Raw genomic sequence first — 23,996 nt, forward strand, 5'->3', positions numbered from 1 at the left:
ATGGTTCTTGGCAGGGTGCAGATTGGTGTATTTGGGGACCCCCCAGTCTAGACTTCCAAGACTTCCAGCCCTATGGTTCTATGATTCATAGTATATCCTGTACAAACAACCTTGTTCCAACGTATTAAAAATCTTTTCACAGTTTTTCTACTGTGTGAAGATCTTTTATTACATGAGCATTTTTAAATTTATGTTAAATACAGAACATATAAATATTAAAAAGTATAAAGAAGCTTATACCATCACAATTCTCAATAGAACAGAAAAAGGAAATACTATCTCTGCCTTTGAATTTTGGTATGTAGTTTCTTTAACTTCATCTACACATGTGATTCTAATTATTGAATAAAATTGTCTCTTTGTTTTCCTTCTGCTGAATTGTAGTGGTCAAAAGAATATGGTCCCATTTTCCGCATCAAGCTGGGATTCCAGGAGATGGTGGTGCTGACTGGCTATGAGACAGTCAAAGAGGCGCTAGTGAACCAGGCTGATGCATTTGCAGATAGGGCTGAGTTCCCCATTTTTGAAGATGCTGGGAAAGGATCTGGTGAGCAACAGAAATTTTGGGCTCAACTCTGGTCATACGTTGAAGACTATCTATACATTGTGGTACATACCTTTTCCTTGTGCAATGTTTTTGTCAGCTTTTCTCCCTTAATACATTTTTTCCATCCCTCATGGGGCATTTCATTATAACATCATAAAATCTATTCTCAAGACTATGAAATCTTGACAAAAACGTTGGGCTTCAAGGTGGCAAAAGGGTGAAATACCTTGGAGTTACACTGACAACAGAAATTCTAAACTGTGTCAAAACAATTTTATGCCTCTGTGGAATGATAGCAAAAAAGACCTATTAAGATGGGATAAATTGCAACTATCTTTATTGGGTAGAATCTCTGTAATTAAGATGAATGCTTTTATCAAAGATGCCATTTCTCCTTGAGACTTTATGAATATTTATAACCCATGCCCCATTTAAAGATTGGCAAACAGACATTTCATATGGCAAGGCAAAAAACAAGAATTAGGTATAAGTTACTGCAAGAAAAGAGGTTTGGGTCTGTCAGATTTGAACTGTACATTGATGCATGGTGTTTGATCTGGCTTAAATATTGGTTTATTCTCCAAAACAAGAGGCTCCTTGATCTGGAGAGCTATGAATTAAGATTTGGATGGTGTGCCTACTTATGGTATGATAAGGTTAAAATAAATGTAGATTTCAACAACCACTTTCTCCTAAGTATTTGGAATAAATATAATGTTCTCCACAAAAATGCCTCCTTGGATTTCACCCCAGGAAACTTTCTTTTGAAAAGAGGGTAGTGAAGCCAGACAGGTGGACCTACAGTCAGATAATACCTCTTAAAAATACCTGCCCTCAAATCCAAAGAGGAGTTGGAATTTGAAGAATGTGTTTGTCGTTGGTTTACATATTTATAGTTGGAAGGTTACAATTAAGGTTAAAATTAGATAAAATTAAGTCATGGATTTGATATGGTTCATTGATTGAATTTATTTGCCTCCCATCTCATAATCAAATGATTTTGGGCAACTTATAGCATTAAAAAATTAAAATCCTAACAAATAAATATCTCTAAATAATAAAAATAGAAATCCCAATCAAGATAAAATTATGGCTAAAAAATGGGGAGGAGGAGAACAGGATGCATGTGGGGAGATGGGATTCATCAACCTCCTCCAATGTGATGCTCTCTTGTTAGGGCCATGAGACATTTGGCAGAGCCAAGTCTTCAGTCTTCTGCAGAAGGTCAGAAGGATGGGAATCAATCTCAACTCAGTGGGTTGGATGTTCCAAAGGGCAGGAGCCATGGCAGAGAAGATCCTTCACCTCTATCCTGCCAGCTGGAATTCCTTGACTGATGGGGCCCACAGTATGCTTCCTCTGCTGGTGTGGGTAGGGAGGCCAATCCCAGTGAGGTGAGATGGTTCCTCAAGTAACCTGGATCCATGTCATGCAGAGTTTTAAAGGTAATAACCATCACCTTGAATTGCACCTGTAAATAGACCAGTGCAGTTCACAGAGAGGTGGTGTAACATGGGTCACCTAGGGGCCCCAAGAACTGCTTGTGCCACCACACTCTGCACCATTTTAAGCATCCCAATGCTCTTCAAAGGTAGCACCATGTAGAGAGCATTGCAGTATTCCAGATGTGAGATGATCATGGCTTGAATGACTGAGCATAGGGATTACTGATATAGGAAAGACTGCAACTAGCGCACCAACCAAACTTGTACAAAGGCTCTTCTAGTGCAAAAAAATGAACTTTGCAAAACATGAACTGGAAATTCTATTGTGTGATAATGATGAATACATTATTGCTAAGTTGTATAAATTGTTATTGAAACTGAATTTGGAAATGAATATGTGAAGCATTGGATGATCCAACGGGCAAAGCATGTTACTTTATAAATCTAAATATTTATTATTCTATGGCAACACATACAGAGAAACACACACACAAAAATGACAATATTACCCGCAGTGCTGGAAGTAGATGATGTTAATAAGGAAGAATTGGCTTTAATATTTTCCTATTGGATACTGAAGAGGTTGTTCCCTACAAAAGACACCAAGTAATTACCATTGATAAACCATTATTAATGAAATCCCAATATTTCTTGCATCAGTGCAATTTCTCTCATGCCATCAACAGAGAGCAAAAGTAGTGGCCAGGAGGAAATCCTATGGAATGGGCTCACAAAGTGGCTGTTTTCATTAGGCAAGTTTTGGGGCCCTTCAATCTTCTCTTGCACATCAGCAAGAGAAGATTACATATGAGACAAGAATAATTATGCTGCTAACTGTACACCGTGAAATTACTTTTCACTTCCTGTAAACTCCATGGCAGTCTGATGCCTTGTGGGCTTTTGCTGGCTAATAAGACAGCATTTGTGTATGTATTTGCTGCTGAATGCTAGATAAAACCTAAAGTAATCTAGTTGAGATAACCCATATGACTCCAGAGAGCCACTCTTGATGAATAGACCATCAATACTGCCATTTTTATTGTCGGCTTATAAGCGGAGTGGCTGAGATTTGGGACTACATCAAGTTCACATTCACTCGGGAGACGACTTCCGGTATCCGGTGGCAACGGACGTCTGGAAGGCTTCTCTTGCCTCCAGTGTCCGAATCCGGCCGCCGAGGCTTAGGGGCCAGGTGTTCCAAAGGACACCTGCCGACGGACGGCTCGCCAGGGGTCTCCCAGCCGATATACAGGACTGGGGGACCGATGCTGGCGCCCCTAGGCTCGGCGGGTGCGGAGGCCACAGGCCGCGCCATTACTTTGGTCGCCGCTTGCCGCTGTGCCAGCGTGACACCGGGCTTTGGATTTATAATTGCAGCAGCCTGGTGGTGAACAGGAACGGAGAAGAATTGAGGAATGAAGAAGGAAGGAATATCGCAAACGTGAGTGGAGTACTGAGTGCGGGGGTTTTTTTTTCTCCTGCGACTGGAAGGAGTACGAATCACTTTGGAGAGAGGAGAACTTAAAATAACAAGATTACCGGTTTTGTGGAGCTCTGGAGAGAAGAGGTGATGGAGAAATTTAGGAGGGAGGGTTTGAGGCCCCTCCTCTGGGGAACAATGGTGGCGCCCAGCTTCCGCCTTCACTATGAGAATTTTGATGACATCACTTCCTTCGGCTTCCTGGTTGATTAACTGTACTCTGACTCGTTCCCTGTGAGTGCCCCTGGTGGATCCGGAGGAAATTATAAGGATACTGTGCTTGCCTGAGGATTTTGAAATTTTTAAATGGCAAAAGGTCAGAGACCAACTGCTGGAGAAATGGAGAGAATTCTGGAAAAGTTATCTAATATGGACAAGAAACTGGATGAAATAAGAGCAGAAATTGTGACTATCCAAAAGGATTTAAAGGATACTCAACAAGTCTCAGCAGAAAATAAGCAGAAAGTGGAAGGTCTGAGGGTGAGATGCGTGTGCAGAAAAGAGGGGAGATGACAAGCAATGCTGTGCTCGGACTACAGATGGATAAAATGTCTTATTTCCTTAGGTTTCAAAATTTGGAAGAAGTGGACCAAGAAGACTTGAGAGACGTTGTGACTAAACTGTTGGGAGAATTTCTTGGGAGAGGTGTTGATTTTATGAATTGGGATGTGGATCCAGTTTATAGAGTTAATTCACATATGCACGCACGCATGCAGTTCCTAGAGAGGTTCATGTCAAATTTGTGAAAAGAGAGACGAGATGAAATTTTAGAAAACATAGGAGTGGGGCACTGACTTATAGGGGCAGGGAGATAGCCATTCTGAGGCAGATTCCCAGACAGGTACGTGAAATGAGAAAGAAATATTACTTTTTATCAAGCAAATTGTACCAGAAGGGAGTGGGCTTCAGATGGCTGATGCCAGAGGGATTGATGATTTTCCGGAGGGCATTATGAAAAAATTAGTACAATTATGGAGGCTGCGGCCTACGTGGAGGAACACAAAGCCCTCCTGGATTTAGATGACCCAGGAATTGAAGAAGGGAGGTTATAGACCATGGGCGGAGGCGGCTGCCGCTGTTATGCCCTGGAGTTGGGTCAGGCTGAACCCAGAGTTCTGAGATCCAAAACTAGGAAGTGATAAAGATATTTGGTATTGTGTTGGTTTTTCTTATTCTCTTTCGTATGATATTCTGATTATTCTTGACCCTTCCTCATTGTGTATGTAAGATTGAAACTTAGATACTTCGTTTCACCTGCTTGCCATATGGCTGTTGTATGTGTTTAAAATTCTGAGTAAAATTCTTATTATGTATAAGAAAAATGAAAATTTACCATACCTGATATGTATTTGCATAAATTTTTATTGACCAATAAAAACTTTTTATATATAAAAAAAAAAAAAAAGTTCACATTCACTCAAGCAACTTTATTCCTTAAATTTGGCCAAACCATATATCTTAATCCCTTTTTTGGAATATTTGTTTATTATTATTATTATTTTACATATTGAAGAGATTAGGATCCTCCTCATCAACCATGTCTCATTGATGAATTTCTGCATCCTTAAAGTCATTTTCAAAGTCAAATTTTGAGATTTTTTTGGTCTATGCAGCAAAATGGTGCTTGGTATATGGATTTTTGAAAAGTAATAACAGATTACAGGTCAGAAGGATTTGGAATTATAGTTTTGAGTGAATTGGAAGATACACACTCATGAAAAAATGGAGATTGCTTTCATTTTTGTTTGTTTTGTTTTGATAATGAGATATTAAAGGCTGGACACCAAAGGCAAAGGATAAAGAAAATGGAGCTGAAATCCTTACCACAAGCTTTGAAAAACCTTTTAGTCAAGTTTTTGGACCGAATGGATGAAATGCTTGATCAAATGAAAAGAGCATGTTTTAATGAAGTTGTGAAACAAGACTGAATGGTGATAGATGGTAAAATTAGGTTTCACTATATTACATCTTTTCTCTTCAGGTCTTATTTTTGCTCATGGTGAGAACTGGAAAGTGATGCGACGGTTTGCATTATCCACATTACGGGAATACGGAATGGGCAAGAGGACCATTGAAGACAAAATCACTGAAGAGTGCAGTGTCTTAACAAAGACAATGAAGACTTATGCAGGTGGGATGGCATTTGCTCCTAATGTTCATTTGGAGCATCTTCAAGGATAAATGAAATTTTGAAAATAATGTCCTCAGTTTTTTTTTCAAATGAACAAGGAGTGTATTGGGTGTATCTCTTCTCCAACAATTCTTAAACCCATTGTTTTCTTCCCATAAATATGTTTCCTTATCTAACTTATGCAAAGTATATTTACAGAAATCTGACTTATGGATGGCAAAATGGTTCCATAGGAGTTGAATAGTTAATTCAGTGTAACGTGACAGTCTCTCATCAATAACACTTCTAGACTTACTCTTCAATAGATACACGAGATTCTCATCATTGGCATTTTTATGCAGGTTCTCTGTATTTTTGCAACCCAGAAATGTTATGGATAAAATTGAGCTGAGGAAAAAGAACTAAGAGGTGCCTGTGATAAAAAATAAATAAATCCAGAAGAGGGGTTTGGAACTGGGCTGCATGTGTGGTGGATGAATGCATGAGTATACACATAGCTCCCCTCTACCCTCCCCTCACTAGACTGCTAATGTACAAAACTAAAAACTCATCATGCTATTTAATTTCTGGTATACCAGTTGGAATAAAGAAAGGTATTTCTAGTTTATTATGCAATACATATGAATCAAATTATAGGCATCTGCCTTCCAGAGTTAGAATTCTAGTCCTTTCCTTCTATAACATTCTGAGTGAATGGTAATTTGGCTGTTGTGTTCAGAGATTAGAAAGTGGGAAGTGACTGCAGTATTATCTTAATCATTCTGTTCTACCTTTTGGAAACTATTGATTAGATATAACTCTAATATCTGCATTGAGATTTGTTATTATGGAGCTCAGTAGCTATTTGATCTTTAAAACTGCAATCATTTAATGAGGAAGCATCACAGTAACTTTGCCAAGTATTTTATCCTCAAGGACTTCCACAGTTGCAAAGAAAACATCATTGATGGATGGTCAGATATTGCAATTCTGCCTCTGAGGAACTGAATTACCCTTTAAATACTTTTTTCATATTTTTAATCTAAATACTTAAAATACTTATAGCACTAACTATACTTTTCAATGATAAATGCTCCATTTAAACAAGCTGATTTTGAATATAAACACAGTAAATTTTTTAATCTATTGCTTTTGCCTAGGAAAACCCTTTGACATCACAACAATTCTGACTGCTGCTGTTTCCAACATCATAGTTTCTATTCTACTTGGGAAACGCTATGAATATGAAGATGCCACATTTCTGCGACTACTGAAGATGATAAATGAAAATCTTCAGCTTTCGGGAAGCCCTGCTGTGTTGGTAATCAAATTTTTTATTTAAAAAAAATAATCACAAAAAGCGGGTGGCAGAATGTGTGTCATCCAAGCTTTATTGAGAAGCAGAGCATGTTGCATCCCATGGGCATCTGTAGCCAGATTTCATCCAAAGACAACATGAAGATGATGACATCAGTATTCAAATCCTACCCTTAGATAGTTGTATGTAAACATCTCATGCAAGTATGAAAATCACTTTTAGCATTATGACCTCATAATGCATGCTTCATCATGCATCATCTTGCAAAAGCTTGTGGAGAGGTGAGAGCCTTTGGGAGCCTTTGTTGCTTTTCCATCAGTCTTTTACTCTTTACACTACTCTTTACAATACTCTTTACACTCTTTACTCTTTACACTAATACACAACTGTACATGTACTTCTAGAATACCATTTCTATTCTCTCTGTATACCAATGACTACATCTCCAATGATCCATCTGTTAAGCTACTGAAGTTCGCAGATGACACAACAGTGATTGGTCTCATTCGAGACAATGACGAATCCGCATATAGACGAGAGGTCAAACGACTAGCCTTGTGGTGCAACCAAAACAATCTGGAACTGAACACACTCAAAACCGTAGAAATGGTGGTAGACTTTAGGAGAAACCCTTCCATACTTCCACCTCTCACAATACTTGACAACACAGTATCAACAGTAGAAACCTTCAAATTTCTAGGTTCTATCATATCGCAAGATCTAAAATGGACAGCTAACATCAAAAACATCATTAAAAAAGGACAACAAAGAATGTTCTTTCTGTGCCAACTCAGTAAGCTCAAACTGCCCAAGGAGCTGCTGATTCAGTTCTACAGAGGAATTATTGAGTCTGTCATTTGCACCTCTATAACTGTCTGGTTCGGTTCTGCAACCAACAAGAAAAACACAGACTTCAGAGGATAATTAGAACTGCAGAAAAAATAATTGCTACCAACCTGCCTTCCATTGAGGACCTGTATACTGCACGAATCAAGAAGAGGGCCGTGAAAATATTTGCAGATCCCTCGCATCCTGGACATAAACTGTTTCAACTCCTACCCTCAAAACGATGCTATAGAGCACTGCACACCAGAACAACTAGACACAAGAACAGTTTTTTCCCAAAGGCCATCACTCTGCTAAACAAATAATTCCATCAACACTGTCAGACTATTTACTGAATCTGCACTACTATTAATCATAGTTCCCATCACCAATCTCTTTCCACTTATGACTGTATGACTATAACTTGTTGCTGGCAATCCTTATGATTTATATTGATATATTGACCATCAATTGTGTTGTAAATGTTGTACCTTGATGAACGTATCTTTTCTTTTATGTACACTGAGAGCATAGGCACCAAGACAAATTCCTTGTGTGTCCAATCACACTTGGCCAATAAAATTCTATTCTATTTGTTATGTTTGGGTATTGACGAGGCAGGAGACCAGGTTAGTGACAACAGCTCTTTAATATAGTGTGACCCAGCAAAACTCTGGAGAAAAACCTCTCCTTATATACACGTCAGCCTGAGGCTGCATCCAATCAGAAGCGAGATATTTCCCGCCTAAAACTCCCGCCAAAACTTACAGTAATACATTACACTCCTTCCCTCCCAGAAGGCACTTTGCCAATATTTGCATATTACTTCTCTACGTAGTCCTGCAGGTACGTGGGGCGTCTTCTGACTCTCCCGGACCTGCGCAGTTCACTTTCTGGAGTTGAGTCGAGCTTGCCGGAGGGACTTTTCGTTCCTCTGAGCTCCTCCTCCCGGCCATCCGGCCCTGGATTATTCGCCGGCTCGGACCTGCTGTCCTCTAGAGGGACCGGAGGGTGTCGCTGGACCTCGCCTGACTCAGATAAGTCTCTGTTTGGTTCTTTGCTTACGCTTTCTGTTTGTTCTTGGCTCCGGTCAGCTGTGGGGTTAATTAAATCATAGTCAGGGCTGTTCTCGCCTAATTCTGCCTTATCGCTCAATCTGTTTCTTAATTGATCTATGTGGCGCCTCCAGACTCTGCCATCGTCTAGTTCCACTAGATAAGATTTGGGGCCCGTTTTGTCTATGACTACTCCCCTCTTCCAGTTAGGGCCGTCGCTGTAATTATGTGCCCACACCGAGTCTCCTATGTTTAACTCTCGGATTCTATCTGGTTTTGTTTTGAACCCGTCCTGTACGTAGTTCGGTGTAGCCGGTCTAGCGGGCACCGTAGCTTCCGCCCCATTAATAGCTCGGCTGGGCTGCGGCGGTGGCCACACAGGGGTCCTGTGTTGGACGGTTAGGAATGCGTCGATTTGTGCCTGCCAATCGCCGGGCCGCTTCGTGATAGCGCTTCTTCGCACTCGAACAAAGCGTTCAGCAAGGCCGTTCGACGCAGGGTGGAACGGCGCTGAGAGGGCATGTCGGATGCCCTCTTCAGCCAGGTACCCTTCAAATAATGCTGCGGTGAACTGTGGGCCGTTATCGGACACGAGGGTGTCCGGTAGCCCGTGTGTGGCGAAAAGGTGTTTTAGTGCTGAGATGACAGCTCCCGCGGTTGTGGATTTCATTAGGATGATCTCCAGCCATTTGGAGAATGCATCCACCACAATTAGAAATGTTTGGCCGTGGAAGGGGCCGGCAAAATCAATGTGTATGCGGGACCAAGGGCCTTGGGGTTTCTCCCACTCCAAAACTGGGGCCGTAGGTGGTAGTGGTCTGGATTCCTGACATACTTGGCATCGGCCAACCCTGTCACTGATTTCCTGTCCATTAGGGGCCACCAGACATAGCTCCTAGCCAAACCCTTCATCCTCACAATTCCTGGGTGACCCTCATGCAGGAGTTCCAGAACTTTTTTCCTCAGTTTCTCTGGGACTACCACCCTATCCCCCCAGAGCAGGCACCCCCCTTGTACGGACAATTCCCCTTTTTTCTTTACAAATTCCTTGAAACGCGTTAGAGCGGCCATCCCTTGAACCCAACTGATTACAGTCCTTAAAACAACGTCCCGGTAGGAGGCCCGAGCCACTTCCTGCGATGTGACTGGCCCAGAGTCCAAAGAGTCAATTAGTAGAACAGGTGTGCCCGGGGTGGGGTCCTCGATTTCCCCTGGCAATGGGCATCTGCTCAATGCGTCCGCATGCCCCAGCTCCTTTCCAGGCCGATGCTGCAGCTTGTAGGAGTATGCGGCCAAAAAAATAGTCCATCTGGTCAGTCTAGGTGAGAGTGCTACTGGCGTTGGGCGGTCGCCAGCCAGCAACCCCAATAGCGGTCTGTGATCAGTGACAATTTCGAATCTCCCAAAACGTATTCGTGAAATTTTTCACCCTGACACTATTGCGAGAGCCTCCCTATCTAGCTGGCTGTAATTCCTCTCAGCCGGGGACATCGTTCGTGAATAGAACGCTATAGGGGCTTCAGTGCCGTTTGGGAGTCTGTGGCTAAGTACAGCTCCTACTCCATAGGGGGATGCATCACAAACCAATACTAACGGCAGTCTGTTGTTGTATTGTATTAACAGGCTATCGCTTGATAGCAAACTTTTTACTGCCTCAAATGCCCTATTCTCTGACTTCCCCCATGACCAAGCAGTGTTTTTTCCAAGCAACTTATGCAGCGGTTCCGCAACGGTTGCCTTGTCTTTTAAAAACACGGCGTAAAAGTTTACCAGACCCAGGAAAGCCTGGAGTTCTGTCTTGTTTTTGGGTGCTGGGGCTCTCTTTATCGCCTTGACTTTGCTCTCAGTGGGGTGAATCCCTTTTTTGTCTATTCTATAGCCCAAAAATTCAACAGATTCGACCCCTATCTGACATTTGCTTGCTTTGACTTTTAATCCTGCCGCCCTAAAAATTGCCAAAACTTTCCTTAACCGCTTCCCCAGTTCTCTTAAATCTTCCCCTGATACCAACACATCATCGAAATAGGGTACGACTCCCGGTAACCCTTGTAGGAGCCGCTCCATCAAATTTTGGAATAGCCCCGGGGCCACACTCACCCCGAACTGTAACCGGGTGCACTTAAAGGCACCCCGGTGCGTTACAATGGTCTGGGCTTCCGCTGTGCTAGCATCTACGGGTAGCTGTTGGTACGCTTGTGCCAAGTCTAATTTGGCGAAAACTTGTCCGTGCCCTAGTGAGTGCAATAAGTGTTGCACTACTGGAACTGGGTAGGCGCTCTTTTGCAATGCTTTGTTCAAGGTAGCCTTGTAATCAGCGCAAATTCTTATGGACCCGTCTGGTTTTATAGGGTGACGATTGGCGTCTCCCATTTGGCATGGTCAACTGGCACTAGTATCCCTGGCTGACTAATTTATCTAACTCTTTGTCGATTTTAGGTTTGAGTGCAAAGGAACCCTCCTTGCCTTTAACCTAATGGGAGCTATTTGGGCGTCTAAATTGAAGGAGATAGGGGTCCTCTTCTACTTGCCTAAACCGTCCTCGAATACGTCTGCGAATTCCTCCATTAGGGCGTTTTGCAGGTTGCATCCGCTCGGTGGGCGCCAGTCACCCCATTCCCAACGCCTGGAACCAGTCTAACCCCAGCAAGCTTGGCAAGGTTCCCTCGACTAACGTGATGGGCAGGGTCTTTTCGTATGTCCTGGGCAGGGTCAAACGGAGTGGGTGGCGTGTAGCCGGTCATCGCTGCATTCGCTATCACCTTGCTGGGTTTGATTCTCGTAGTGAGTTCAGCTCTGTTCTGGTGCTCTGCCTCAAGATCCCACCTTCGTCGCCAATGTTATGTTTGGGTATTGACGAGGCAGGAGACCAGGTTAGTGACAACAGCTCTTTAATATAGTGTGACCCAGCAAAACTCTGGAGAAAAACCTCTCCTTATATACACTTCAGCCTGAGGCTGCATCCAATCAGAAGCGAGATATTTCCCGCCTAAAACTCCCGCCAAAACTTACAGTAATACATTACACTATTCTAAATAGCTCTCTTCTTTAGAACTTTTGTTAAGTTTCTTTTATTGATCATTCCTATTTCTTGTTTGGCAATCCACATGATGTGGTAGAAAATAAGCACTTCCTTCCCCAAAACTTGCCTGGAGATTTAGTCCATGGGGTTAGGAGCTTAGTGAATTAGCAATATTAATTATCCAAAGCTCATTCAGTCATGTGATCTTGCTTATTATTGGGGTTTTTGTTTGTTTTGTAGACTTGGGGAACATAGCAATGTTTGAGATGTTCATCTCAGAAATTCAAAGTATTCACTTCGATAATACGTATTTTATTTTAACATTCTTTCAGCTATACAATTTGTTTCCCAAATTGGGGTTCCTTTTGGGTGCTGGTAAAAAAGTAAGGAAAAATGAAAAAGAGCTCCATGATTTCATACGGACCACCTTCATAGAATATCTTCAAGATCTTGATGAAAATGACCAGTGGGTGAATCCTTTTTGTCTATTCTATAGCCCAAAATTCAACAGATTCGACCCCTATCTGACACTTGCTTGCTTTGACTTTTAATCCTGCCGCCCTAAAAATTGCCAAAACTTTCCTTAACCGCTTTCCCAGTTCTCTTAAATCTTCCCCTGATACCAACACATCATCGAAATAGGGTACGACTCCCGGTAACCCTTGTAGGAGCCGCTCCATCAAATTTTGGAATAGCCCCGGGGCCACACTCACCCCGAACTGTAACCGGGTGCACTTAAAGGCACCCCGGTGCGTTACAATGGTCTGGGCTTCAGCTGTGCTAGCATCTACGGGTAGCTGTTGGTACGCTTGTGCCAAGTCTAATTTGGCGAAAACTTGTCCGTGCCCTAGTGAGTGCAATAAGTGTTGCACTACTGGAACTGGGTAGGCGCTTTTGCAATGCTTTGTTCAAGGTAGCCTTGTAATCAGCGCAAATTCTTATGGACCCGTCTGGTTTTATAGGGGTGACGATTGGCGTCTCCCATTTGGCATGGTCAACTGGCACTAGTATCCCCTGGCTGACTAATTTATCTAACTCTTTGTCGATTTTAGGTTTGAGTGCAAAAGGAACCCTCCTTGCCTTTAACCTAATGGGAGCTATTTGGGGGTCTAAATTGAAGGAGATAGGGGTCCCCTTGTACTTGCCTAAACGGTCCTCGAATACGTCTGCGAATTCCTCCATTAGGGCGTTTTGCAGGTTGCATCCGCTCCGGTGGACGCCAGTCACCCCCATTCCCAACGCCTGGAACCAGTCTAACCCCAGCAAGCTTGGCAAGGTTCCCTCGACTAACGTGATGGGCAGGGTCTTTTCGTATGTCCTGGGCAGGGTCAAACGGAGTGGGTGGCGTGTAGCCGGTCATCGCTGCATTCGCTATCACCTTGCTGGGTTTGATTCTCGTAGTGAGTTCAGCTCTGTTCTGGTGCTCTGCCTCAAGATCCCACCTTCGTCGCCAATGTTATGTTTGGGTATTGACGAGGCAGGAGACCAGGTTAGTGACAACAGCTCTTTAATATAGTGTGACCCAGCAAAACTCTGGAGAAAAACCTCTCCTTATATACACTTCAGCCTGAGGCTGCATCCAATCAGAAGCGAGATATTTCCCGCCTAAAACTCCCGCCAAAACTTACAGTAATACATTACACTATTCTAAATAGCTCTCTTCTTTAGAACTTTTGTTAAGTTTCTTTTATTGATCATTCCTATTTCTTGTTTGGCAATCCACATGATGTGGTAGAAAATAAGCACTTCCTTCCCCAAAACTTGCCTGGAGATTTAGTCCATGGGGTTAGGAGCTTAGTGAATTAGCAATATTAATTATCCAAAGCTCATTCAGTCATGTGATCTTGCTTATTATTGGGGTTTTTGTTTGTTTTGTAGACTTGGGGAACATAGCAATGTTTGAGATGTTCATCTCAGAAATTCAAAGTATTCACTTCGATAATACGTATTTTATTTTAACATTCTTTCAGCTATACAATTTGTTTCCCAAATTGGGGTTCCTTTTGGGTGCTGGTAAAAAAGTAAGGAAAAATGAAAAAGAGCTCCATGATTTCATACGGACCACCTTCATAGAATATCTTCAAGATCTTGATGAAAATGACCAGAGGAATTTTATTGAATCATTTCTTGTTCGGCAAAAACAGGTAATGGATTATTTTATAGGTGTCTATAATTACTGTTTATTTTTTTTACATATTTTAAAAATGTGCCTCCATATAAACTACCTGTTAAGATCTTTGTTTTGAATATATAGATGGAAACAAATTTCCAAAGCAATTTTAGCCATTCCTTTTTCATTACTTTATTTCAGAATCTGCAGCTACTTAAAACTTCACCAAGATTGATTTCTCTTCTCCATTAAAAATGCCATAAATATTGATCTTTTCCTGGAGGAGTGGGTCCAAGTGGGAATAGGAGAGGGTGATCCCTTTGTGCCAATCGTTTCTCTTTCTGTGCAACTGTTTGATTTTAGAGTTTTCCTTCTAGAAATCCAGTAGTGTTGGGGCAACTATAACTTCTCAGGTCATTACCCACATATGAAGTGTTGTCTGAGATTTCAGGAATATGTATTATGTGGCTTTCCTTACTAATATTTCCTTTATACACTTCAGGAGAATAGGAAGATGACGCATGGTGGATTTTTCCATAACGAAAATCTTATAGGTCTTGTAGATGATTTATTTAATGCTGGTACAGACACAACAACAAACACTCTGCGCTGGGCCATACTCCTAATGATGAAATACCCAGAAATTCAGAGTAAGCACTTTTATAATATTGGCTTGCAATAAAAATTAAAAATGACTGAAAAAGAATTGTTGGCATCTTGAATATTACTTGAATGAAGGGAAAGAGATGAACCCAAGAATTAAGTTGTATTTCAAATGGACAAGACAAAATTGATCTCACTAAAGGTAAATAAACTTACTTCACAAATGAAATTGAGTTTTAATAAACACAAACCATTTAAAGCTACATAGAGATTATTAGAATGTTTCTTGTATTTTTTTTCCTTTTTGATTAGTTTTACATTTTTAATATGTGTGTGTGTGTGTGTGTGTAAAACCATAGTTTTTTAAATTAATAACAAGAGAAAATTTGCCCTTCCTACTCTAGTATGAGACAAGAGTGAAGTGACTTTCTATTAAGAATAATGTATTTCAATTATGATCTGACTTTAACACATCTTTATGAGCTTCAATTTACATTTCATTCTTTCTCTGAGCTGAAAGAGAAAACTGATAGTTAATCATTAGTTCATCTCTTCTCTAAATGGAAATATTCTTAAAAGAAGGAGAAAGAAGAGGAATAAGTTTTAAGACAGGAGATCACAGATTAATATCATGAGATATGCAGCCCAAATATACATGGCTTCATGACCTTATCTTTTAATAGTGCAGATGAAATATTTCTGGATGTATCTAAGCAAATTATGAATTCTATGGATGATATCACTTTTAAAATCTGTATTTTAAAATCTCCGCTGTATCTTTGTTATAGTTCTGTAATATATGAATTTTTTCTCTGTGTGATGTTCTCTCCTATATGAATTTGCTTTGTTCCTCTAATATGTAACAAAGTTCCTTCATGGTTTAGCACCAGTTCTCCAAAGATTTATTTTTAATTTTGCTTTTATTGAGCAATCTGGGGAACATATGACTGCTGGTGATTCTGAGTGGCTTATAGTTTAAAAAGAAAGGGGGAAAAAAAATCACAAATCGGCTGAAGACCTAGAAAAACAAAAATCCATCTAACCAGGACTCCAAAGTCAACCTATCACAAAGTTTGGGGTAAAACGAGGTCTTCAATAGTTTTTTGAATGACATCAGAGTGCCAGCAATCTGGATCTTTGGCTGGTACCTTTCCAGAGGGGAGGCATCAGTTCCAAGAAGACATGCTTCCTGGAGTCCCACTAGATGCCATTAATCGATGGTCCCAAAGTGTTTCCACTTGGGCAATCTCACCAGCACTTGAATTGCATTCAGAATACTATTACAATTGATCTACTGGGCTCACATGGGCATAACGAGGCGCACAAATAACTATCTATGTTGCCACATACCGGGCTGGGTATATGGTTTGAGTGTCCTGCAAGACTTCCAAATGTACAGCAGACTACAGTAGTCCATTTGTAAATAATGCATGAGTAATTGTTTGGAGGACCTTCATTCAAGGATTACAGTCAGTGACTGTTGTTTTCATTCAGAATTATTTTTTATTTATTTATTTATTGAATTTTTATACCGCCCTTCTCCCGAAGGACTCAGGGCAGTGTACAGCCAAAGTAAAATACAAAATATATACAATTAAAACATATTTAAAATGGACCAAATTAGTAGACGGCTGACAAATTAAAATAAATTTAAAATTTAAAATTTAAAATATAGATTAAAACCCCCAATAAAATCAACCAATTCATGCCAGTCCCGCTTGAGTAAATAGATATGTTTTTAGTTTTAGAATTAGAGTTTATACATTTAGTTTTAGAATTAGAGTTTATACATTCACTCCCATTTAAAAAAAATTCAAGAAAAGGAATCACCTTAATCATTTTGTTCTCCTAGGAAAGGTCCAAGAAGAAATTGCAAAAGAGATTGGTGATACCAAGCCAAAGACAGACCACCGAGCCAAAATGCCTTACACTGATGCTGTAATTCATGAAATTCAAAGGTTTGGTGATATTCTTCCATCCAATTTGCCACATGCAACCCTCATGGATGTAACTTTCAAAGGCTTCTTCATCCCCAAGGTGATCAGTCTAAAATTAATGTATTATATAACCGCTACTCTTTCATGTACAACATGGTAGAAAAAAGCAGACCTTAAATGAATGAAATTGGCTAAATCAAGTTATAAGGCCAGAGACTGTTATATTATTAGAACAATCTCCCTAGATGCATCTCTAAATGTAATGGGAGATGTTTTTCTTTGGCATCTGGCAATCCCAACCTGCCCTACATCTTGATATATCAGAGAAGTTTTCTTCTCTGGTTTCATTCTTTCATTTCTCCCTCTCTTACTTTATTGCTTTATAGCCTCTCTTTTTCTTCAGTAACCCTTGAATATTGGTTTTGAGTCCTGAATTTTGATTCCACAAATGTAAGGTAAAGTGTTTCAATATAATAAAACAAAACTTATTTTTTTATTTTATTTAGAAAATTTATATAGCCACCTACTCACTTAAGGCAACTCTAGGCAGCTTACAATCAATGAAAATACAGTATAGAAGAAAATAAAAATAAAATAAAATAAAAACAATGACCCCACCCCAGCAACAGCACGCAATTAAATAAGGCATTTGATGTGTTCCTTAAACTCTGGGATCCCCAAATACATTGGCAAAACCAAGTCTTCAGGGCCTTCCAAAAGATTGCCAAACTAGTGGCTGGCCTAATTTCTGCAGGGACGATGTTCCAGAAGGAGGGGCCACCACAGAGAAGGCCCTTATTCTGGGTCCTGCCAGCTTTAACTCCTTAGGGGAGGGAACTCACAACTCCTTGCCTCCCCATTCACATAAGATGGATGTAATCAGCAAGAGATGATCCGTCAGATAACCTGGTCCCAAGCAAATCAGCAACCAATGCAGCTCCTGTAGCAAAGGTGACACATATGCACACTGCATTTTGGATCAACAAGAGCTTCCAAATATAATAGTCAAGATTGGAGGTGAGTAAGGCATGAGTGATCATGAGAGGAATTGTTGGTCTAGGAAGGGGTGTCAATGCTGTACAATCTGCAGATGTCCAAAGGTCCTCCTGGCCATGACTGCCACTTGGACTTTGATAACAAAACATAGGCAATTCCTCTCAAGAACAAAAGAAGTAGATGTTCTATAAAAAAATGACCATGGGAAAAATTAGAATAGAATAGAATAGAATAGAATAGAATTTTATTGGCCAAGTGTGATTGGACACACAAGGAATTTGTCTTGGTGCATATGCTCTCAGTGTACATAAAAGAAAAGATACGTTCATCAAGGTACAACATTTACAACACAATTGATGATCAATATATCAATATAAATCATAAGGATTGCCAGCAACAAGTTATAGTCATACAGTCATAAGTGGAAAGAGATTGGTGATGGGAACTATGGGAATTAAGATAATATTTCTCAGAATAGAAAGTAAATAGAAAAGAAAGTGAAAATTTCTATTTTCTTTAGAAAGAAAAAGAAAGATTAAAGATATATACAAAAGAAACATCAGATAGCAAAATTCTTTTAAGAACTAGTAAAATACAAAATCCTTGCAGGAGAAATATGATGCAAATATAAATCAAATCAAATCAAATCAAATCATTTCACTACCAAGGAGAAAGTTTTTGAGCCATCGGTTTCCATGTAGCAAAAGAAAAACTGTTTCACAACTCCAAAGCAAAGCAGTAAAAAGAGGTAAAAAAATACATTTATAGTCTAGCAAGGCGTGTGTGTGTAAAATAAATCAGTATACAACCAGATGATTAATTAAACATGTAAGTGAAAATCAAAAAAACAGTGATGTTTAAAACTGAGGTGCATTCGCTGTGTGGAAAAATGGAGATGATAGATAGATAGATAGATAGATAGATAGATAGATAGATAGATAGATAGATAGATAGATAGATAGATAGATTTTTTTATTGGGCAAGTGTGATTGGACACACAAGGAATTTGTCTTGGTGCATATGCTCTCAGTGTACATAAAAGAAAAGATACATTCATCAAGGTACAACACTTACAACACTTAATGATAGTCATAGGGTACAAATTTAACACTTAATGATACAACACTTAATGATAGTCATAGGCTACAATTAAGCAATCAGGAAATAATCAATTACAGTATAAATCGTAAGGATACAAGCAACAAAGTTACAGTCAAAGTTAAGTGGAAGGAGATGGGTGATGGGAATAATGAGAAGATTAATAGTAGTGCAGATTTAGTCAATAGTTTGACAGTGTTGAGGGAATTATTCATTTAGTAGAGTGATGGCATTCGGTAAAAAGCTGCTCTTGTGTCTATTTGTTCTGGTGTGCAGTGCTCTATAGCGTCGTTTTGAGGGTAGGAGTTGAAACAGTTTATGTCCAGGATGTGAGGGATCTGTAAATATTTTCATAGCCCTCTTTTTGATTCGTGCAGTATATGGGTCCTCAATGGATATTGGTAGCAATTATTTTTTTCTGCAGTTCTAACTATCCTCTGAAGTCTGTGTCTGTCTTGTTGGGTTTCAGAACCAAATCAGACAATTATAGAGATGCAGATGTCAGACTCAATAATTCCTCTGTAGAACTGGATCAGCAGCTCCTTGGGCAGTTTGAGCTTTCTCACTTGGCACAGAAAGAACAATCTTTGTTGTCCTTTTTTGATGACATTTTTGATGTTAGCTGTCCATTTTAGATCTTGCGATATGATAGAACCTAGAAATTTGAAGGTTTCTACTGTTGATACTGTGTTGTCAAGTATTGTGAGAGGTGGAAGTATGGAAGGGTTTCTCCTAAAGTCTACCACTATTTCTACGGTTTTGAGTGTGTTCAGTTCCAGATTGTTCCAGTCGCACCACGAGACTACTCGTTCAACCTCCTGTCTGTATGCGGATTCATCATTGCCTCGAATGAGACCAATCACTGTTGTGTCATCTGTAAACTTCAGTAGTTTAACAGATGGATCGTTGGAGATGCAGTCATTGGTATACAGAGAGAAGAGAAGTGGGGAGAGCACACAGCCTTGGGGGGCCCTGTGCTAATTGTACAGGTATCTGAAGTGATCCTGCTTAGCTTCACCTGCTGCTTCCTGTCTGTTAGGAAGCTTGTGATCCACTTACAAGTCTGTTCAGGTACTTGTAGCTGGTTTAGCTTAGTTAGAAGAGTGTCTGGAATGATGGTATTGAATGCTGAACTAAAGTCTACAAAAAGGACCCTTGCATAGGTCTTTGGAGATTCAAGATGTTGTAGGATGTCGTGCAGAGCCATATTAACAGCATCATCTGTTGATCTGTTTGCTCGATATGCAAATTGCAAGGGCTCTAAGAGCGGATCTGTGATGGTTTTCAAGTGGGACAGCACTAGCCTTTCAAAGGTTTTCATGACTACATATGTTAGAGAAACTGGTCTGTAGTCATTCAGTTCCTTGATGATGGGCTTCTTCGGCACTGGGATGATAGTAGAACGTTTGAAGCATATATATAAATCCATGTATTAATTTTTATAGCCATGCTGGCAGCGTGGAAGCTTCTGGTGATGCCAGAGGTTTTACATGGAATTGGGGACTTTCTGGAATGCTGACACATGCATTAATTGGACATATTCCTTTCCATATCAATCTTTTATCCTTTCAATGTTTAGGGCATGCACATCATTCCTTTGCTGACTTCTGTGCTCCATGATGAATCTCAGTGGGAGAAACCTCATGAATTCTACCCTGAGCATTTTCTTGACTCTGAAGGAAAATTTGTGAAGAGGGATGCATTCATGCCATTTTCTGCAGGTAAGATTCTCTGATGTCATAGATTATGTTCCATATCCCCGCAGGAAATTTTTGGTGTTGAGATGCCCTGCAAAGAGATGGCAGCAGTGAGTTGGCAGTGGTGAGAAGGCTGCCTCCAGCTGGCCACATTGAGTTGTCGAGTCATCCTAGACCCTTTTGATCAGGTGATCACAAGGAACCTGCAATGGTGGTAAATTTGAAAAATGGTCATAAGTCACTTTTTTCAGTGCCATTTTAAGTTCAAAAGGTTACTAAATCAAATATTACCTGTAACTACACCAGGATGAAAATATAGATGACTGTACCACAATAGGATAGTTCATGATGGCAAATTTATGGCACGTGTGCCAGAGGTGGCATGCAGCGCCCTCTCTGTGGGCACATGAGCTGTCACCCACTTCAACTCCCCTGTGCATATTCCTCGCACCAGCCAGCTGGCCTTTGGATCTCTGCCGCGCATATGCGGGGGTACACAAGCATGTGCAGGGCGGTGGGGTATGTGAAGGCGGCCCATCCGCGCATTGCATTTTGGGAGTTCTGGTGCGCATGCGTACATTTGCACGTGCACTTTGGGCACTCAGGTCTTAAAAGGTTAGCCATCACTGGGATAGTTAATAGAATCCTTTTTAAGAAGATTTTCTTTGAAGTTTTCTCTATTCCAAGAACCAAATTTCCCCAAAGAGCAGAGAATTAGATAAACAGAAGGGATGTCCTAGGAAGGCCAAAAATGTGAAGTTATTTTGGATTATGTCCAACTGAGTAATAACCGACTCATCCCAACACATATCTTGGCTCCATAAATATCTGAGATATCACCTTGCTCTATAATATATTAATTGCCCTCCTCTGGAATCACAAACTTAAGGATATTGTCCATGCATGTTTTCCATCTGCAGGACTAATGAGATGTGATACCTTGATATTTAAAAGAGGGGCATTACTCCATTTGTTGGCATTAATTTCCCATCTTCTTTTACATTATCTTCAAATTCAGAAATCTGCTGCCATTTAGTAGTTTGAAAAATGCAGGTAGTCCTCAACTTACAACCACAATTGAGCCCAAAATTTCTGTTGCTAAGCAAGACAGTTTTAAAGAGAATTTTGCTCCATTTTACAATCTTTCTTGCCACAATTGTTTAGTGAATCATTGCAGTGGTTAAGATAGCAACATGGTTATTAAATGAATCTGGCTTCCTCATTGACTTTGCTAACCAGAAGGTCACAAAAGGTGATCACAGGAAGCCATCATTAATATGAATCAATTGCCAAGCATTCTGAATTTTGATCTCATAATCATGGGGATATTGCAATAGTCATAAGTGTGAAAATGGTCACAAGTCACTTTTTTCAGTGATGTAACTTTGAACAGTCACTGAACAAACCATTTTAAATTGAAGATTTCTTTAATACATTTTTACTTCTATCAATATCTTTGATCTGTCATTGTTTACCTGTGTGCTGATCTTTCCATGGCCATAGGACATTGAGAAAACCTGTGAAATAGTTTTAAAAAAAAACAAGTAACCCTCTATGTTTTTGCCATCTATGCTTTCTTCCAGGTCGAAGAATATGCGCAGGTGAGACCCTTGCCAAAATGGAGCTCTTCCTCTTCTTTACCAGCCTCCTGCAGAAATTTACCTTCCATCCACCCCCAGGAACATCTAAAGATGACCTGGACCTCACCCCTGATGTTGGACTTACCTCCCCTCCCATGCCTTACAAGACCTGTGCTGTGTTACGCTGATCTGACAGTATATACATTACTTATATTACAATATATGTATCAGTTATCAATATATCTACATTTACATCTATCTATAACTATATCTATATTATCTATATCTATATTTAGCTAGCTACAACAATCATCTATCACTTATTTGTCTATCTATTATCTGTCTGTCTATCTGTCTGTCTATCATCTATCTCATTTTCTTAGCCTTGAAATGTCTTCAGTTTGACAGACAAGATTTAACAATATAATTCAATACTGTCTACATTTCATGTGCTATTTAGAAGATAAATGGAAATGATCTATATATTATATTCTTTCTTTTACAAAATATAATAATTTAGTTATGATAGAAGTAGTAATGATAATTGTGATTTAAAAGTTTTCTCTAGACCTGTTAATATAATCAGTAAATTCTAGCCAAAATATTAATTTGGATAACAAATGAGATTCAGCCACTTTCAAGAAGTAGAACTGAGTGCTAATGGCCAGATGACTGCAAGGAATATAAATTCTTTCATCCTCCACCATTCAATCAAGAAGCTTCTTGGTTGTGAAGCAAAACAACTTCGAGGAAAAATAAAGTACAGTTGCCTTTTGAAAAAGCACCTTTGGGACAACCATGACCTGGATGACTGAGAATCTCCATGGACAAATGAGATTCAGTAACATTCAAGAATTTCCTTTTTCTTGGAAAGGAGCTTTAATTTCTTGGCTATCTAATAGGAGGAATGACCCAATTTGTCCAAAACCATATTGACCCATCTCATTAGATAATGTAGAAGAGAAAGTCTTTACCACAAAAACAATAAATGTGCTTCTAAATAAACTGGTACAGGTTGATGTTTGTTCCTAAGACTTACATGAACTATAATGAAAGATGTACCAGGGGAATGAGGACAAAGGTTGGGGATGGTGGCTGTTCTAAGGAGAGAAGAAAATAGTGACAGCAAGATGATGACAAGCATGGAAAGTTATCATCAGACACAGCTGCAGGTGACTCTTAGGTAGCTGCTCTCAAGTTTGTATCACTGTAGCATTCCAGCCCCTTCTGCTTCCCTACAAGACTTGGCCATCAGAGCTTCCATGGCCCCAAATTTCTTGCTGATTCCAAATGCCAGTAATAAGGATGATAATAATGTATGATCTGGCATACATTATAGAAAATTGACTGGGGGGGGGTCTGTATTGTGGGAGGAGAGGCTGTCATAGCAAGGTGTTCGCCTGGGTTGATATTCCAGGGCAGGATATGTGTGTTCATGGCCAGTATGGCAACCTTGGATCTTTGATTGTCTCATGCACAATAATAAGATGAGATGAGATGAGATAAAATAACTGTATTATCATTTGTTTACTGTGAGCACACCGACCCACATTAAAAATGAAATTCTTTTGACTTCCGGCGGTGACGTCATCATGAAGCAGAGCGAAGGAACGGGGCTCTGTTCCTGAAGTCCGAATTTTCCTGCCGAAAAGCCTCTAAAAGGCACTGCCAATCCCAGAGAGATTGATAGGAGAAAGGGGAAACTTCGAGGCCTTGGGGTAAAAGGCAATCCCCCCCGAAGGTTCAGGAGAACCCCCTTGAGATTGACAGGGAAGAAACCAGCCATCTTGGCCAGTTCAAAATGATGACAGCTGCGGAGTAGGAAGCAAAAATTAGAAAAGCAACATAACAGCATTGGTGCGAGAAGAAACCCCCCAAAAAGTGCTACAGTGTGATTGTCGAATGGGGGGAGCTGAACTATCGAGACTTTGAAGCACGAGGCAGGAATTTTGACCAACAGTGGTGACTAGGAGAATGGAGAGAAGCAGTTTGTAACAACCGTTAAACAGTGAAAGCTGAAAGTAGATGAGAAGAGGAAGCAAAGTCCAGATGGATATACCCTGAGATCGAGTGGATTGGTGACTATAAACCAGGGGTGAAATGCTCCCGGTTCAGATCAGATCGGCTGATCCAGTAGCGATGGCAATGTGTGGTTCGGAGAACCGGTAGCAAAAAT

At 40.2% G+C, this 23,996-nt stretch overlaps 1 protein-coding gene across 1 annotated transcript; it reads left to right on the forward strand.

Annotated features, from left to right (window-relative positions):
- Nucleotides 1-389: 389 nt before the first annotated feature.
- On the forward strand, nucleotides 390-23,231 carry LOC131198450 (cytochrome P450 2K1-like). Its single transcript, XM_058183105.1, has 8 exons — nucleotides 390-547; nucleotides 5,454-5,603; nucleotides 6,743-6,903; nucleotides 13,770-13,943; nucleotides 14,412-14,559; nucleotides 16,365-16,549; nucleotides 20,123-20,264; nucleotides 21,824-23,231. Exons 1-8 carry the CDS (start codon nucleotides 436-438, stop codon nucleotides 22,006-22,008), a joined length of 1,257 nt encoding a protein of 418 aa, XP_058039088.1. The 5' UTR covers nucleotides 390-435; the 3' UTR covers nucleotides 22,009-23,231.
- Nucleotides 23,232-23,996: the final 765 nt, after the last annotated feature.

The sequence above is a fragment of the Ahaetulla prasina genome, chromosome 1 (genome assembly GCF_028640845.1).
Source record: "Ahaetulla prasina isolate Xishuangbanna chromosome 1, ASM2864084v1, whole genome shotgun sequence".
In the NCBI taxonomy this organism is placed as follows: Eukaryota; Metazoa; Chordata; class Lepidosauria; order Squamata; family Colubridae; genus Ahaetulla; species Ahaetulla prasina.